This window comes from Arvicanthis niloticus, chromosome X (genome assembly GCF_011762505.2).
Source record: "Arvicanthis niloticus isolate mArvNil1 chromosome X, mArvNil1.pat.X, whole genome shotgun sequence".
In the NCBI taxonomy this organism is placed as follows: Eukaryota; Metazoa; Chordata; class Mammalia; order Rodentia; family Muridae; genus Arvicanthis; species Arvicanthis niloticus.
In genome coordinates, this window is record NC_047679.1 from 16,553,011 (window position 1) to 16,569,760 (window position 16,750).

Genomic DNA, 16,750 nt, shown 5'->3' on the forward strand with positions numbered 1-16,750 from the left:
ATCCAACCAGAGCTCCCCAGGGTTTAAATCACCAGCCTAGGAGCACAAAGAGAGGCACCCATGACTTCAGCTATATACTTAGGGGAGGATGGCCTTGTCGGGCATGGGTGGGAGAGGAGATCCTTGGTCCCATGAAGGCTGAACACCGAGTGGGGAGGAATTTGAGGGTGGGGAGGGGGGAGTGGGGGGTAGGTGGGGGCACACCCTTGTGGAGACAGGAGGGTGGGATGGAATAGGGGGTTCCTGGGTGGTGGGGGGAATGGGGTAAGGGGATAAAATCTGAAATGTAAACATAACATTCAATAAAAAATATGAAAAAAAGAAATAGTCACCAAAAAAGGAACATGCCCTTTAAAAATGCATTGTGTTTACTGTTTCAAGTATACAATTTTAATAGTGTTAAAGATATTCACGTTTTTGTGCAACAAATTTCTAAGCTTTTCTGTCTTGGAATACTGAAATTGTAGTTACTTAAAAAGCAACTAATTTCCTTCTCTGTCCAGCCTGCTTTTATTTTTATGAGTTTATAGGGTAAAAATAATATTTGTCTGTGTTATCATAGTAAAGGTTGTAAAACAATCCATTCTATGAATACCTGTTTTTTTTATATGGGGTTTTAGTTTCTGGCTACTATAACTAATAACTGCAAAGGAACTATTTTTCCTAAGTCATTGATCCCATTTTCTGACAACAGAGATTTTATTTTCTCTCTTCTATTAGTCCAATATTTCTACTCTACATGTTTCTACTCTCAGTATGTCCTTTATTTCTTTTCCCCTTCCCTTCTTCCTAATGCTCCTTTCTGCTTTCTGTCCTTCTCCCTTAGGTAAGTCAAATCTCATGGATGCCATCAGCTTTGTGCTTGGTGAAAAAACCAGCAACCTGAGGGTAAAGACTCTGCGGGACCTGATACATGGAGCTCCTGTGGGCAAGCCAGCTGCCAACCGAGCCTTTGTCAGCATGGTTTACTCCGAGGAGGGTGCTGAGGACCGCACCTTCGCCCGAGTCATTGTAGGTGGGTAAGGCTGATCAGAAGGCTCCTTGAGTTCAAGAAAGCAGATAGACTAGTTGTCAGGATAGGAGGAATACCTGATTCTCGTTGACTCATTCATTGTCTTGTAGGGGGCTCTTCTGAGTACAAGATCAACAACAAAGTTGTCCAGCTACATGAATACAGTGAAGAATTAGAGAAGTTAGGCATTCTCATCAAAGCTCGTAACTTCCTCGTCTTCCAGGTGAGATACATACATTTTTTTAAAAGACTCACTGTGTAGTCCCTGGCTGCTCTGGAACTCACTAGATAGCTTAGGCTGGCCTTGAACTCAGAAAATTCTGCTTGCCCCTGCTTCCTGAGTGATAGGATTAAAGGTATGCACTACCATGCTCAGCAAATTACTTTTATTTTTTATTTTAAAACAAGTTGAAGATTTTATACATTATTTGCATCATTTCCACATTCCCTCTCCCCACTTCAACTCCTGCATCTCCCTTACCACCTTCTCAGGAATTCATGACCTCTTCAATATTTTTTTCAAGATTTCTGTTTATTTTTATTTTATATATCTGAGTGTCTTGCTCTTATGTATGTATGGGCACCACATGTGTGCCTGATGCCAGGCCAGAAGGCAGTATCAGACCCCCTGGAACTGCAGTTACAGATGATTGTCAGCCACCATTTAAGTGGTGGGAACTAAGTCAGAGTCCTCTGCAAGAGCAGCAAGTACTCTTAACCATTGAGACATCTCTCCAGGCCCCATATTTGTTTTGTTTATTTACACACACAGGTCTATTGAGTCTGGTTTAGTATTGTTCCTTATTTGTATGTGTTTAGGGCTGAGGTCTTCGTGGGGGTGGGGAGCACCCTCTCTTAGCTACCATCAGGGACCTTTTGAAAGTTTCTTCCATCCATGTTGGTATGTCCATTAATATGTATAGTCTTCACAGGTCTTGTGTTGGCAGCTATATTATTGAGAATTCTTGAAAACACCATCTTTGCCCAGGCCAGAAGAAACTATTATACAGCAGGCATGCTGGTCCTTGGGCTCCAATAATTTTAATGTCCCCTCTCCTGAGATGTTCACTGAATCATAGATGTAGGGGCTGTGTTATAGATGATGCATTTGGGCCTAGGCATTCTTACTTGTTTTCTCCATTTTGACCAGTTATGGACCTACTTCTTTCTGCTGAAAAACAAAAACTCCTTTAATGAGATATGAAACTTGCACTTATCTGTGGGTATATGGAGAAATATTTAGAAGGGTGTTGGAAACTATATTACTTTAGAAATATGATAGTAGTAGGTTATCCTTTGTGGACTTTTTAAAAGACAGGATCTCACTGTGTAGCCCTTGGCTGGCCAGATGTGCCTGCTTTTGCCTCCTAAGTCCAGGAATTAAAGGTATGTGCCACCATACCCAGACTGTGGGCATTTTGAAAAATGATTTTATGGGTATGAGTGTTTTGTTTGTATGTATGTGTGCACACCAGTGCATGCAATGTCCATGGAAGCCAGAAAAGGGTTGGATCCTCTGGGACTACAGTTGTGAGCTACCATGTGGGTGATGGGAATTGAACCTGAATCATCTGGAATTAAGAACTGCTAGTGCTCTTAACTATTGAGCCACCTATTCAGCCCCCTTTGGGTGTTTAAAAATCATTATTGGCTATTTGCTGTTTGTTGACTTTGCCTGTACCAACTAGAGCTACTTTATCTCCAAGTTCATATGTCTCTCTTAGACTAGTGTAGCACATCCTTTAGTGAGCTTCCTTATTCCATTCTGGCCCCTTCCTGTTTCTCCCCTCAGCTGGGTCAGTCTAATAAAGACACAAGTCTTTATTTTTCTGTCTTTCCATAAAGCAGTTCACCAATTCCTTTTTGTCTAAGGATGATTGTTCTTAAATTGTTGTTCCTAGACCAGCAGTATTAACACCATTTGGGGATATGTTGCAAATGTGCATTCTTAGGCCCCATTCCAGATTATGAGCTGAAGAGAGACTCTGGTGGGGCACAGTTTGTGTTATAGCAAGCTCTTGAGGCTGTTGTGATGCTACCTGAAGTTTGAAAACAGTTGACTTAGAATGAGCAAGCAAATTTGCAAGCCTATTGTTCATAAAACACATTCTTTCCCGCCTTAGTAGCTTTGTCTGCCAGTAGTCTGTTCCTCAGTTTTGTACACTAGCCTGATTAAACCACATGTAGTTCTAAGATGCACTTGCTGTCTTTGGCATGCAGGCCTTTGCTTGTTAATTTCCTATATGTGTAATTGTGGAATGACCTTTTCTATCTTTGTTTTACACATGCATGCATGCACACAGACGCACACACAGACATACACACACACTCTTGAAGTTGGTAGGGATTAAATCCAGTGTCTCTCATATGGTATCCCCAGTCTGTTGTCCTCTTTTCTTGGTTAGTTTTCCCATATATTCCAAAGACAGCTGTTACCTGTGTAAAGCCTTCCCAAATAGATCTTTCTACCTGTTTCTTATATCCCAAACTTGAATTTTCTGTGCTGCTTTGCACACAATATACCATTGCTACCTTTGTGTTTGTCTTTTTGTGCTCAGAGGCAGAGAATGTGCCATTAAAGCCCAATATGACTGACCTGGTGGCAGAGACCCATATTCCAACTAAAGCAAGAAGATTTTAAGTTCAAACTTTGCTTGGGCTACAAAGGAAGTTCAAGCCCCGTGTAAACAACTCAGGGAGATTCTCAAAATAAGAAAAGTAAACCAAGGGGGAGAGAATGTAGCTCAGTGGTGGAGTACATACTGACTTTCAATCCTCAGTACTTACTCTGCCCCCCTCCCCCCAAAAAAGCCTTGAAGTGTGGCACTTGTTGAAGAAAGGAGGATCTGTAAACTTTGGAAGTGGGCAGAGTGAATTGAGCTAGTAGCGGTCTAAATGGGGCAGTGTTTTGACCTTTATCAGGGTGCAGTGGAGTCTATTGCCATGAAGAACCCCAAGGAGAGGACAGCTCTGTTTGAAGAAATCAGTCGCTCTGGGGAACTTGCACAGGAGTATGACAAGCGAAAGAAAGAAATGGTGAAGGCTGAAGAAGACACACAGTTTAATTATCATCGCAAGAAAAATATTGCAGCTGAACGAAAGGAGGCCAAACAAGAAAAAGAAGAGGTTGGTGGGCTGGCTGCCTTTTAGATCTGAGGGACTGAGATAAAAGCAGTACCTTACTGATACACCCTATCCCCACTCTGTTTGCTTAGGCGGACCGCTACCAGCGCCTGAAGGATGAGGTAGTACGAGCACAGGTACAGTTGCAGCTCTTTAAACTCTACCACAATGAAGTGGAGATTGAGAAGCTCAACAAGGAACTGGCCTCGAAAAACAAGGAAATCGAGAAGGACAAGAAGCGGATGGACAAGGTAGAGGATGAGCTGAAGGAGAAGAAGAAAGAGCTGGGCAAAATGATGCGAGAACAGCAGCAGATTGAAAAGGAGATCAAGTAAGAGGCATGCCTAGACCTGTAACTTATGGAAAACTAAGCAGCTGTTGCTGTTCTCTTGGGATCCTCTGAGCCTAGAGTCTACTATTGTACTAATTTGTTTTTCTTCCCTTTGACCAGGCACATTTCTTGACTTTCAGTTAATATTGTAGAATATTCAAGCTTGGGGCAGTAAGGTAGCTCAGCCTTGACATAGCTCATCTGGTAAAGGTACTTGAGACCAAACGTAGTGACTTGACTTAAATTACTGGGATTCAATATAGTGGAAAGAGAGATCTGAGTCCCACAAGTTGTCCTCCAATCTCTATATGCACTAATATGTGTGTGTGTGTGTGTGTGTGTGTGTGTACCTGCCAGTACATGTGTGATACAAATAATTAAAGAACGAAAAAAAGAACCAGGCTCTTAGTTGACAAGTTAGCAAGTTCAGCTATTGGATGACCAAGAGGGCTATTCTAGAAGAGAAGCTCTGTTTCTCTTAAGCTTAAAGGACCAGGATTTTAAGATGAGATGAAGGCAACTCATTGGGGGAAGTTTTTAATGAGAGACCTGTCTTAGGGTTTGCTTCAATGTTATGGGTCAGTGTTTTGACCTTTTTCAGGGTGCAGTGGGGTCTATTGCCATGAAGAACTCCAAAGAGTTGTAAGGGTTGAAAGGGGGGTAATAATTTTGTCTTTTGGCGTGTCTAGAATGCCAGGCTGATGCTGTAGATTCCAGCAAGCACTTGAACTGCACCCCTCTGTTTTGGGTTGTTGCTTTGGAGTCTTTTGTTTGTTTTTGAGGAACAATAGGGCATCAAGGCCCTTGTTCTTTAAGGTGTTTCCATGAGGTTGGCTAGGAATACATAGGTCCTTCTTTTAGGGTAAAAACCCCTACTTTCTGCAGGGCTAACTGGTTATCTCTTTTCTGTCAAAAGGGAAAAGGACTCAGAATTGAATCAGAAGAGGCCTCAGTACATCAAAGCAAAAGAGAATACATCCCACAAAATCAAGAAGCTTGAAGCAGCCAAGAAATCTCTGCAAAATGCTCAGAAACATTATAAGAAACGTAAAGGTGACATGGATGAACTAGAGAAGGAGATGCTGTCAGTGGAGAAGGCCCGACAGGAGTTTGAAGAACGGATGGAGGAAGAGAGTCAGAGTCAAGGCAGAGACTTGACCTTGGAGGAGAACCAGGCAAGTCTTGAAAGGGTCCTGGCAAAGAGATCAGTGACTTAACATTGGCTGACTTAGTAACGTGTCCTCTTTTCCTGTCTTAACACAGGTAAAGAAATACCACCGATTGAAAGAAGAAGCTAGCAAAAGAGCAGCCACTTTGGCTCAGGAGCTGGAGAAGTTTAATCGAGACCAGAAAGCTGACCAGGACCGTCTAGATCTAGAAGAGCGGAAGAAAGTAGAAACAGAGGTAGGCAAAACTTAAAGGATGCGGTGTGGGGATGTAGCTCAGCAGCAGTGTGTGCTTAGCATATTTACCCTGAATCTAATTCCCAGCATCAACCACAAGCAAAACGATCAGGGCTGATAATCCCTAAATAAGGAAATAATGATAGTCTTAACAACAGAAATTTACATGTATCAGCTACTGTGTGTTAAACACGATGCTTTACATATATTTGCTTATATAAGTTCATTTATGATTACTTTTAAGGGATGGTTACTATTATCCTCACTTTCAAAATGAGGAAACTATATCACAGTGGTGAAGTAATCTGGGGGCTTAATAGTAATCCCATAATTACTCAGCTGCAGGTTTAGGGTGAACCTGGGCAGTCTGTCTCTAAAGCTCATACTATTACCAAATACACTTCACTTACTGCCATTCTAATATTAATATTATCTTGTATTAAGTACTTACTATAGCTTACAGATGAGACAGCAAGGTCAGAGAAGTCTGTGAAGCTTTACTTTGCCTGGGTTTGAGCCTTAGATTGATGAGGAACCCTGGTCTGGATACAGTACCTCTGAGAGATTTTAGAGCCCTTAGAAGCCCTCATCTAGCAGTAGAGTGAACTTTGTGTTTCTGCCTTTTGGTAGGCCTCCTACATTAGATCATGACAGATTGATTATGTTGGACTGTTGGAATTTTGGGTGAGTGGAGTCAATAGGGGTGTAAGATAAGACCACATGGGCTTGGGTTAACTGGTTCAGCCTCTAATAGTGGGATGCATATATTATCCAGGCCAAGATCAAGCAAAAACTGCGGGAAATTGAAGAGAATCAGAAACGGATCGAGAAGCTAGAGGAATATATTACCACTAGCAAGTATGTGGCTCTGCAGTCCTCTCTTCACCCTCCACATTCTTTCATGCTCATCCTGTCCCTCTTCAGGCAGGTCTACCAGAGTCCTTTAGTCACAAGTACCATCTTACCAGCCAGGTTAACTCCTGTGTTTCTTTACTTTGTAGGCAGTCTCTAGAGGAGCAGAAGAAGCTAGAGGGAGAGTTGACAGAAGAAGTAGAGATGGCCAAGCGTCGTATTGATGAGATCAATAAGGAGTTGAACCAGGTGATGGAACAGTTGGGGGATGCACGCATTGACCGGCAAGAGAGTAGCCGCCAGCAGCGAAAGGCAGAAATAATGGAAAGCATCAAGCGTCTCTACCCTGGTTCTGTGGTAAGACTGGAGGGGACTTTTGCTGAGCATGTACTCAGACTCACTGATGACCTTCTGTGTTCTGTGATAGATTTTCTATGGGGAGACATGATACATCCCTACTCACCTCAGAAAGGGAACCCACAATAGACCAAAGTAGTGGTTACAACAAAGTCCAGTATAGTTAACCAATGAGTTTTTACTGGCATTACTAACTAGAGTATGAGTGAGAGATTATTGAAAAGAGCAGGAATGACTTTAAAAATGTAGCTGTATCACCAAAAAGCCCACCCTGATGGCAGATGACAGCTCACAGAAGCAACAATGCTGGAGCTCTTGGCACAGTTTTCAGTCAGCTCAGCAGTTAAGAATCTCCTATTTCTGCAGCTGTCAGAGACTCCTCCTCTAGTAGGTGTTTACTTTTATAAAGCTGTGGGACATCTTCTAAAAACATCCAAGTTTCAACTTTCTCAGATGTGAAACTAAAGTGCCTACCTCTTGAGTCTTAGGATCCTCTTCCCCCTTCTGGAGGGAATGCCAGTTGGGAGGAGATAACTATAGAACACTCTGTGAAGACAGGGTAGCTATTCCTACTTTTATATCAGGGAATATGGAAATTTAGCTATACTGTCCTGCCCAAACAGACACAGCTTGGGCTGGAGAGATGGCTCAGAGTTAAGAGCACTGTCTGCTCTTCTTTGGGACCTGAGTTTGGTTCCCAACACCCACATCTTGACTCACAATGTCTGTGACTTCAGATTCAGGAGATCTAGTACCCTCTTCTGGCCTATGTGGAGACAAATCACATGGGTATACATGTAGACAAAACACAAATACATATAAAAATAAATTAGAAAAAAGAAAAGCTTGTGAGAGAACTGTTCATGCTCAATTTGTCCTGATTTTGTTTTCAGTTTAAAATTTTTATTTACTGGGAGCTAGAGAGATGGTTCAATGATTAAGAACACTTGCTCCTCTTTCAGAGGACCTAACATAACAGTTGGCTTACAACTGCCTGTAACTACAGCGCTAGCAGATCCAATGCCCCCAGCCTTTGAGGGCATGTGCACATACACACATGTAGATACACTCTTACACATAATTTTAAAAAATGTGTATGTGTGTATTTGTGAGTACATGCACCACAGCAAGAATGGGGCTTGGAGAAGAACCTGAGGTGTGAGTCCTTATTATCAACCTTATTTGAGATAAGAGTTTTGTGTTGGATTTTGACTTTTTTCTTCATGTATGTATGTGCACCACATACATGCCTGGTGCCTGTGGAGTTTAGAAATCATCAGGTCTGGAACTAGAGTTATGGGTGGTTGTGACCCACCACATGGGTAGTGGGAGTGCTCTTAAAAACTTAGAAATCTCTCCAGACCCTCATGGTTTTTTCTGCTATGTATGCCAGGGTAGGTGGCCCACAAGCTTCGTGAGATTTTCTTGCCTCCACTTCCCATCTCCTCATAGGAACTAGTTGGATTACAGACAATGTGTGTTACCATGTCCATGGATTATATCAATTCTAGGGATTCACACCCAAGTCCTAACTCCCACATGGCAAGTACTTTACTCATGGAGCCATTTCCATGGCTCAGTCATGTGTTCTTTTAATTACAATTGCATCTTCTTGATGAGTTTATCTTGCTATATTTCTCTTTGTGGAATGGGGAGGACAAAGAAGGTTTTAGGAGGGGGATAGATAGGCTAGGAATTGCTTTTCAAAAAAGTAGCTTTCTGTAGTTTTCTATGAGTTCCATTGGCTGTCAGGGGACCCCTGGGGTTTATCAGAACTTTTGACTTTTGTACCTAATTCTGAGTTCCCAGGTGCCTTGAATTATTATCCTTTATTATTCTGTTTCTGAGTTCAACTTTGGTTCTATAAATACACACTGATCATTCCTGTAAGTACTGTTAGGGAAGTGGCAATACTTATGAATTACACTCAGTATGTACCTTTGAAGAGATTACTTCTCCCCTCCCCAAGAGTTCCTCTGTGTAGCTCTGGAACTGTGTTGTCCTTGAACTTATTCTGTAGACCAGGCTGGCATGGAACTCATAGAAATCCACCTGCCTCTGCCTCCTGAGTGCTGGGATCAAAGGCGTGTGCCGCTGCCACCGCCCAGCTGAAGTGATTACTCTATCTCATCGTTCTTGGGGAGCCATGCTTGATTTTAGGGTGGAATAAGTGATTTAGTAAAAGTCGCCTACCTTATTGGGTGCTTGTCAGAATTTGAGATAATGCATATAAGATATCTGTCAGTGCTTTCTAGATAATGGTCTATGAAATGATTAAAGACATTTTGAAAAATGATTATAGAATCAGATGTGACTACCTGAAGCTCTCATTGGCTCTGGAGCAAGAGTAGGCTTTTCCTATATGGTATGGGGTCTACCCTCTGAGATGGGATAAAACCCAAGTGCTCTTCCTACTCTCACACAGCCAATAAATACAGCATTTAGTTTCTAATACCAGATGTGTGTGCATGTGTCTGCTCGTCTGTCTGTCTGTCTGTCTGTCCCTAACAGCACATGTGTAAAGATCAGAGGAAAACTTGCAGAAGTCAGTTCTCTCCTTTCACAATGCAATGTGTGTTCTAGGAATGTAAGTGCCCTTACTTACTGAGCCTCGTCTTGAGTTATCTAGAAGCACCCTCAACACAGAACACTTCTTCCTTTCTTCCTTTTTGCTTTCCTTCCTTTTCTCCCTTCCTCCCTCCCTCCCTCCCTTTCCTTTCTTCCCTTCCCTTCCTTCTTTCCTTTCCAGACAAGGTCCATAGACTATATACTCCTGGCTGGCCTAGAACTCACTATGTAGACCAAGCTGTCATTGAACTCAAAAGATCTACCTGTATTTGCTTCCTGGCTTGGATGACCATATTCTGCATGAACACAGAACTTTCAAAGTTTTTGGTTGGTTTTGTTATGGTTTTAGTTTACTTGTAGGGTTGGGGGTGTGTGTCTGTGTTTTTGTTTGTGAGTATATATATCTGTGAGTAAGGGTACCTGAGGAGGCCAAAAAAGGGTATTAGATCCTTTGGAGCAGGAGTTATATGTGGTTATGAGCCATCTGACAAGAATGCTTAGAACTGAGCTCAGGGTTTCTGCAAGAGCAGCAAGTACTCTTTAACAGCTGATTTCATTTCTACAGTCCTGAGCTTTTGAGTTTTTATGGAGGGTTGACTTTATAGGCACGATAGAGCAAATCATTGCCTATTACTGATCAACTCAGCTTTTTAGTCATCTTTTTTTAGGTGTGGGACAGGGGACTAGAAGGCCCAATCTTCTAATCCTGCTTTGGTCTCTATAATGTCTAGCTCTTGTGAAAGTTACCTAGGAGTAGTCCAGTGATCAGTCAACTCATTATGACTTTAGTTTTTGGAACTGTGTATCAGAAATCATAGTCTAAGCTAAATGTATGTTTCATAATTTCATAGTCCTCCCTTGGTCTTGAACATAAATCTTTTACATCAAAACAACCATAAGTCAAAAAGATACTGGTATGTTACTGTGATCTCATTTAGTTATAAGTTAATGAGTAACCATTCTAAAGCTAGGTACTTTGGTGCATGCCTTTAATATCAGCAGTTGGAAGGCAGAGGCAGGAAGATCATGAGTTTGAAGCCAACCTGGGTTACATGGGGAGATCTAGATTAGTCCCAGCTAAATAATGAGACCATGTTTCAAAAACAGAAAAATTAGTGTATCATATTCAAAAATGTTATCTGGGGGAGGCTGTTAAGGCTTCTGGCTTTTCAGTCAGTCTTGTCTGATTCCCAAAGCAGTAGTCATCTTAGGAAACCTATAGCTTCACCTTTTAAGCTTCTGATATAAGTGAACATAGAGACAATGTGATTTATTTTTTTCTCTGAGCTTCTCCTGAGGTGCTAATTGGCTCTTCCATCTTGTACCATGTTTATTCAGTTCTTAATCTTCCTGTTAACCAAACTTCTATACTTCTATCTTTGGAAGGAACATTAGAATTGAACACTGTACTAGTCTAAATTGCTTGTAGCCATACATGTCTAACAAGTGCCTCCCCTCAGTGTGTTCCAATTCCCATCTTAGTGGCATTATACGGGTGAAAAAGTAGAGGACTGCCTTCACCAGTAAGCAGCAATGGGCGCATTCATGGTGCTTATACAGATTTTTATCTTGCCCTTCTTTGTGAACTAGTAATTGGGATTCCTAAGCCTTATGCTTCAGTTTCCCTTCTTCCTTTATATTCAGTATGGCCGCCTCATTGACCTCTGCCAGCCTACACAAAAGAAATATCAGATTGCTGTGACCAAGGTTTTAGGAAAGAACATGGATGCTATTATTGTAGACTCAGAGAAGACAGGTCGGGATTGTATCCAGTATATCAAGGAGCAACGTGGAGAGCCTGAGACCTTCTTGCCTCTTGACTACCTGGAGGTAAGGCTTGTGAAGGGGTTTGGGGTCAAGGAAGTGTTGTGGGCCCCTCACCTTGGCTTTATGTATGCATTCTGTTGCTTCATGAGATTCTTCACACAGGTGAAACCTACTGATGAGAAACTCCGGGAGCTGAAGGGGGCCAAGCTAGTGATTGATGTGATTCGCTATGAACCACCTCACATCAAAAAAGCTCTGCAGTATGCTTGTGGCAACGCCCTTGTTTGTGACAATGTGGAGGATGCACGACGCATTGCCTTTGGAGGTCACCAACGCCACAAAGTATGCACCCCCCACCCTTTCTCAGGTTGGAGCTAGATAGGTTCAGTATTGGAGATTCCTATGTTCACTTTCTCCACTTCTCTCCCTGATGCATATAGACAGTGGCATTGGATGGCACCCTGTTCCAGAAGTCAGGAGTTATCTCTGGTGGAGCCAGTGATCTCAAGGCAAAGGCACGGCGCTGGGATGAGAAAGCAGTAGACAAACTCAAAGAAAAAAAAGAACGTTTGACAGAGGAGCTGAAAGTAAGGCACAAGTAACCTGACCCTTAGGAGTAGGGTTCCTGAGCTCAGGTTGGCCACTTAGCACATGGCCCTCTTTTCTTTTCCTATTCAGGAGCAGATGAAGGCAAAACGGAAAGAGGCAGAACTGCGTCAGGTGCAGTCTCAGGCCCATGGGCTTCAAATGCGGCTGAAGTACTCACAGAGTGACCTAGAACAGACTAAGACAAGACATCTTGCCCTGAATCTCCAGGTAGGACCTGGCCTTCAGCCTTGTCCTCCCAAGTCATCCTAGGTTGCACTGGGACTAGGGAATTATCCACTTTCCTTCCATTCTTTTCAGGATATCATAGCATAGAGTCAGGCACCAGGAGGGGGTGGAGGTGTCCATATCTTCTGTCCCTTGTATTTATTCCATTAAACAACTTACTTCTTATTGTCAGTTTTTTCCTCTTGATCTACTAAATGGAAATTATTGTCTATTTTGTGTGGTTATTGCAGAGATGGAATGAGTTAATACCTATAAAGTTCTTAGAACAGTTGACATTAAGTAAATGTTAGGTACTGTTATTAGCACAGTTCAGTCAATAAGTATTGGGACTTCTAAAAATCACTTGAGAGTAAACAATAGGGCCAGTGTAGTAGCATACACCTATGGTCCCAGTACATCGGAGAGGATTGGAGAATTCAAGGCCACCCTGGCTATATAGTGAGATCACATCTCAAGGGAAAACACACACACACACACACACACACACACACACACACACACACACACACACACCAACCAAGCTACAGACATTTCACTGTCTGTGGGTTTGAATACTGTTACCAAACAATACAGCTAACTCAAACTAGAATTGTTATATAATACCTAGACTTACCTTGTTCTGAATAACAGTCCAACTTCTAAAACATATTTGGCCCAGGAGTTATAACAGATTAATGGACCTATAACTCATTATATTTACTGTACACCTATCCATATAGATTAAAGGTGGCTGAACTGGAAAACCTGAGGGGAAAACCTGGGAGTTCTAACAAGAGATTTTGGAGATGTGACAGGGCATTGGTACTAAGTCAGGCTTTCTAAGTGTTTGCTGACCATAGGGCTGGTACTGACAAGGAAATTCTTTTCCTCCACAAAACCTAGTCTCTTGTTTTTCAACCTATTGACTGTAGGAAAAGTCTAAGCTGGAGAGTGAACTAGCCAACTTCGGGCCTCGTATTAATGATATCAAGAGAATCATACAGAGCCGAGAGAGGGAAATGAAAGACTTGAAGGAGAAGATGAACCAGGTTGGTAGGGGGTGGGCATGCCAGCATGTGTACCAGGACACAACTAGATTTGGAAGTAATAGTTATAGCCAGTAATGCCTCTGCCCTCCCTGACTTTTTCCTCAGGTGGAAGATGAGGTATTTGAAGAGTTTTGTCGGGAGATTGGTGTGCGTAACATCCGAGAATTTGAGGAAGAAAAGGTGAAGCGTCAGAATGAAATTGCCAAGAAACGGTGAGTGAAAATGTTTTTATGAGCGAATGGGATATATGCCTGACTCTGCCATCCTTGATAGTCATGTGTGTCTTAGGATAGCAACCAGTTCTTAGAACCCTACAAACTTATTGTAGGGTGCCTAAAAGAACAGAGAAATCTTGAATAATAGTTTTTATAAAATGAGACAGTGATGCCTATCTTGTGGCATTATGGAGAGGATTAGATGAAATAACCTTTGTGAGTTATTCAGCTTAACGAATAGCACCTACCAAGAACAATAAGCATTACCTTTTGTTTTCCTATTGTCCTTATGTGTTGGGGGTTAGGAATGAAAAGTTAAATAGACTGGAGAAGTGACCAGAAAAGAAACAAGTGTCTCCTTCGTTTTATTGTATGCTATACTATACTGTATTTAATTTAACTTTTGTTTTAAGGTGGGGGTCTCCCCTTGCAGAACAGGCCTCCTCATTTTAGCTCATTCATGACATGTACACTCATCCATTTATTCGGTACATCTTTTTTGGTTTTGCATTTTCAGATAGTCGTGCTATGGAACCCTGGTTGGTCTGGTACTTACTGTGTATGTAGCCCAGGCTGGCTTAGAACTCATCAGTCCTCCTGCCTCAGCCTCTCTGATGTTGGGATCGTAGGCATGTGCCACCATGCTGCTTTAATGTTTTTTTTTTTAAATATCTACTTTGTACTGTTTTTTCTCTTATTGGAGGAGATAAGGGAGATGGAGGTGAGGTAGAGGAACACAATATAGTCACTGTTGAAGGAGGTCACCCTCTGGACCCTGGGTCTCAGTTAAGAGGCAGACATATAGTGGCATATGACTATAATTCCAACTACTAAGGATTCCAAGTTCAAGGCCAGCCTTGCAACTTAAGACCCTGCCTCCGAATGCAGTAAAATAGAAAGAGTGCTGGAAGTTTTCTGCAGTGGGAGAGCACTTGCCTTTAGATTAGCATGTATGAGGCCCTGGGCTTCAGCCTTTAGTACTCTCCTCAGTTTTAAATATCCATTGCTGTCCTACTGCAAGCTAGGTTCAAAGGGTATAAAAGTGAATCTGGTGCTGTGTCTTTTCCCAGGAAACTTACAGAGTTCTTGAGGAAAAACTAGATGAATAATTTTAGGGCAGTATGATTGGCAAATAAAAAATAAAGAGGAGAATTTCAAGAAGACCAACAAGAAACCTAGTTAAAAAAAATGGTCAAAGAAGAGTTTAAATCTATGAACAATAAGAATTGTTTGATTTCTTCATCAGAGAAATACCAGTTAAAATAATTTGCTGAAAATAAAACATCTTTAGTAAATGAAGGTAAATATGATAAACATAGACTACAAAGTACTGTGAAGCAGTTCATACAATAGATCTATAGGCAGTAAGAGTAACATGGATTACTTAGACATCTGTTATGGATTGGAAAAATGAATGAGATAGATAACATGGTGCATTTGTATAAATTTTAAAACAGTGACATTTTGTTTTTGGGTTTTTTTTTACTTTATTCTCTCATATATTATGCCCCAACTGCCATTTTCCCTTCCTCCACTCCTTCGTTTCCCCTCAGAAAAGAGTACGCCTCCAAGGATATCAACCATGCATGGCATAGCAAGCAAGTTGCAGCAAGACTAGGCACATATGCTTATATCAAGGCTGGACAAGCAACCCAGCAAGAGGAAAAAGGTTCCAATATCAGGCAGAAGAGTCAGAGACAACCCCTACTAATATTGTCAGGAGTTCCACAAGAACATCAAGCCACACAACCATAACATATGCAGAGGACCTAGCTCAGACCCTTACAGGCTCCTTGATTGTTTCTTTAGTCTCTGTGAGCACCTACCCGCCAGGCTTAGTCAATCCTGTGGGCCATGTACTTGTGTCCTTGAGCCCTCTCTCTCCTATAGTCCTTCCTCTTTTCCTCAGGATTCCCCAAGCTATGCCTACTGTTTGTCTACCTAATGTTTGTCTGCATCTGTTCCCTTCAATTGCTGGATGAAGCCTCTCTGATAATGATTGAGCTAGGCTCAGGTCTCTGAGTATTGAAGAATATCATTAGGAATCATCTCATAGACTTTTTTTTTTCTGCCAGTCATGTTTGGTTCTGTTCTGAGTCTCTGTGCTATCCAGCTTGTGGTTTCTGGCCTGCAAGGCAGTGTCGGGCATGGTGCTCCCTTTCGTGGCATGGGCCTCAAATTGGGCCAGTCATTGGTTGGCCACTCCCAAATTCTCCTCAACCATTACTCCAGGAGAAGTTGCAGGCAGGATGAATTGTAGCTCAAGGAGTTTGCCCAGTCCCACCCCTGGAAGTCTTGCCTGGTTCAAGCTCTGTATCCTCCATTACTAGGAGTCTTACTAGGGTCAACCTCATGGATTCTAGGGAATTTTCCATTGTACTAAGTTTCCTCATCATTCCTGTAATGCCCCAATTCCAGTCGCCTCTTCCAGTACTCTCTCCATCCCCACCCACCCCGAGTCTACCTTCAAAGTCTATTTCCTTTTCCTTGGAAGATCCATGCATCTCCCCCCGCCCCCTTTGAGCTCTTCTTGTTACTTAGCTTCTCTGGGTCTGTGGATTGTAGCATGGTTATCATTTATTTAACACTTTAAGTACATACTATGTTTGTTGGGTTACCTCATTCAAGATGAGTTTTTTTTTCCTAGTTCTATCGATTTACCTACAAATTTCAGATTTTTTTTAAACAACTGAGCAGTATTCCATTGTGTAAATGTACCACATTTTCTTTATCTATTCTTTGGTTGAGGGACATCTAGTTTATTTCCAGCTTCTGGCTATTATAAATAAAGCTGCTATGAACATAGTTGAACAGGTATCCTTGTGATAGGATGGAGTATCCTTTGATGGGTATATACCCAAGAGTGGTATAGCAGGGTCTTGAGGTAAATTGATTTCCAATTCTCTGAGGAACTGCCATATTGATTTTCATAGTAGTTGTACAAGTTTGCACTCCCACCAGCAATGGAGGAGTGTTCCCCTTGCTCCACATCTCTCCAGAATAAGCTGTTGCTTGTAAAATAGTGACATTTTGTAAGAATGTGCATTTTAAAAGACTTAGCTTTATTTGTGTGTGTGTCGAGAAGGAGAGTGTCATGTGTGTGCTAGTGCCCACATAATCCAGAAGACTGTCAGATTCCTTGCCGTTAAAGGTGGTTGTGAGATACCTGGTTTGGGTTCTAGAACCAAACTCAGGTCCTCTGGAAGAGCAAAGTGCTTTTAAGCACTGAGCTGTCTCTCTAGCCCAGGATGTGTATCACT

The 16,750-nt window shown here is 42.0% G+C and overlaps 1 protein-coding gene across 1 annotated transcript in view; it reads left to right on the forward strand.

Moving 5' to 3' along the window:
- The window catches only part of Smc1a (structural maintenance of chromosomes 1A), a 45,082-nt gene that overhangs the window by 6,421 nt on the left and 21,911 nt on the right, over positions 1-16,750 (forward strand). The window contains exons 2-15 of the mRNA XM_034485095.2: positions 827-1,015; positions 1,123-1,235; positions 3,935-4,138; positions 4,228-4,466; positions 5,383-5,641; positions 5,730-5,870; positions 6,645-6,727; positions 6,871-7,078; positions 11,291-11,476; positions 11,576-11,755; positions 11,854-12,000; positions 12,092-12,229; positions 13,159-13,275; positions 13,381-13,487. Of these exons, the coding sequence (XP_034340986.1) occupies positions 827-1,015; positions 1,123-1,235; positions 3,935-4,138; positions 4,228-4,466; positions 5,383-5,641; positions 5,730-5,870; positions 6,645-6,727; positions 6,871-7,078; positions 11,291-11,476; positions 11,576-11,755; positions 11,854-12,000; positions 12,092-12,229; positions 13,159-13,275; positions 13,381-13,487 (2,311 nt within the window). The remainder of the gene's footprint in view (positions 1-826; positions 1,016-1,122; positions 1,236-3,934; positions 4,139-4,227; positions 4,467-5,382; positions 5,642-5,729; positions 5,871-6,644; positions 6,728-6,870; positions 7,079-11,290; positions 11,477-11,575; positions 11,756-11,853; positions 12,001-12,091; positions 12,230-13,158; positions 13,276-13,380; positions 13,488-16,750) is intronic.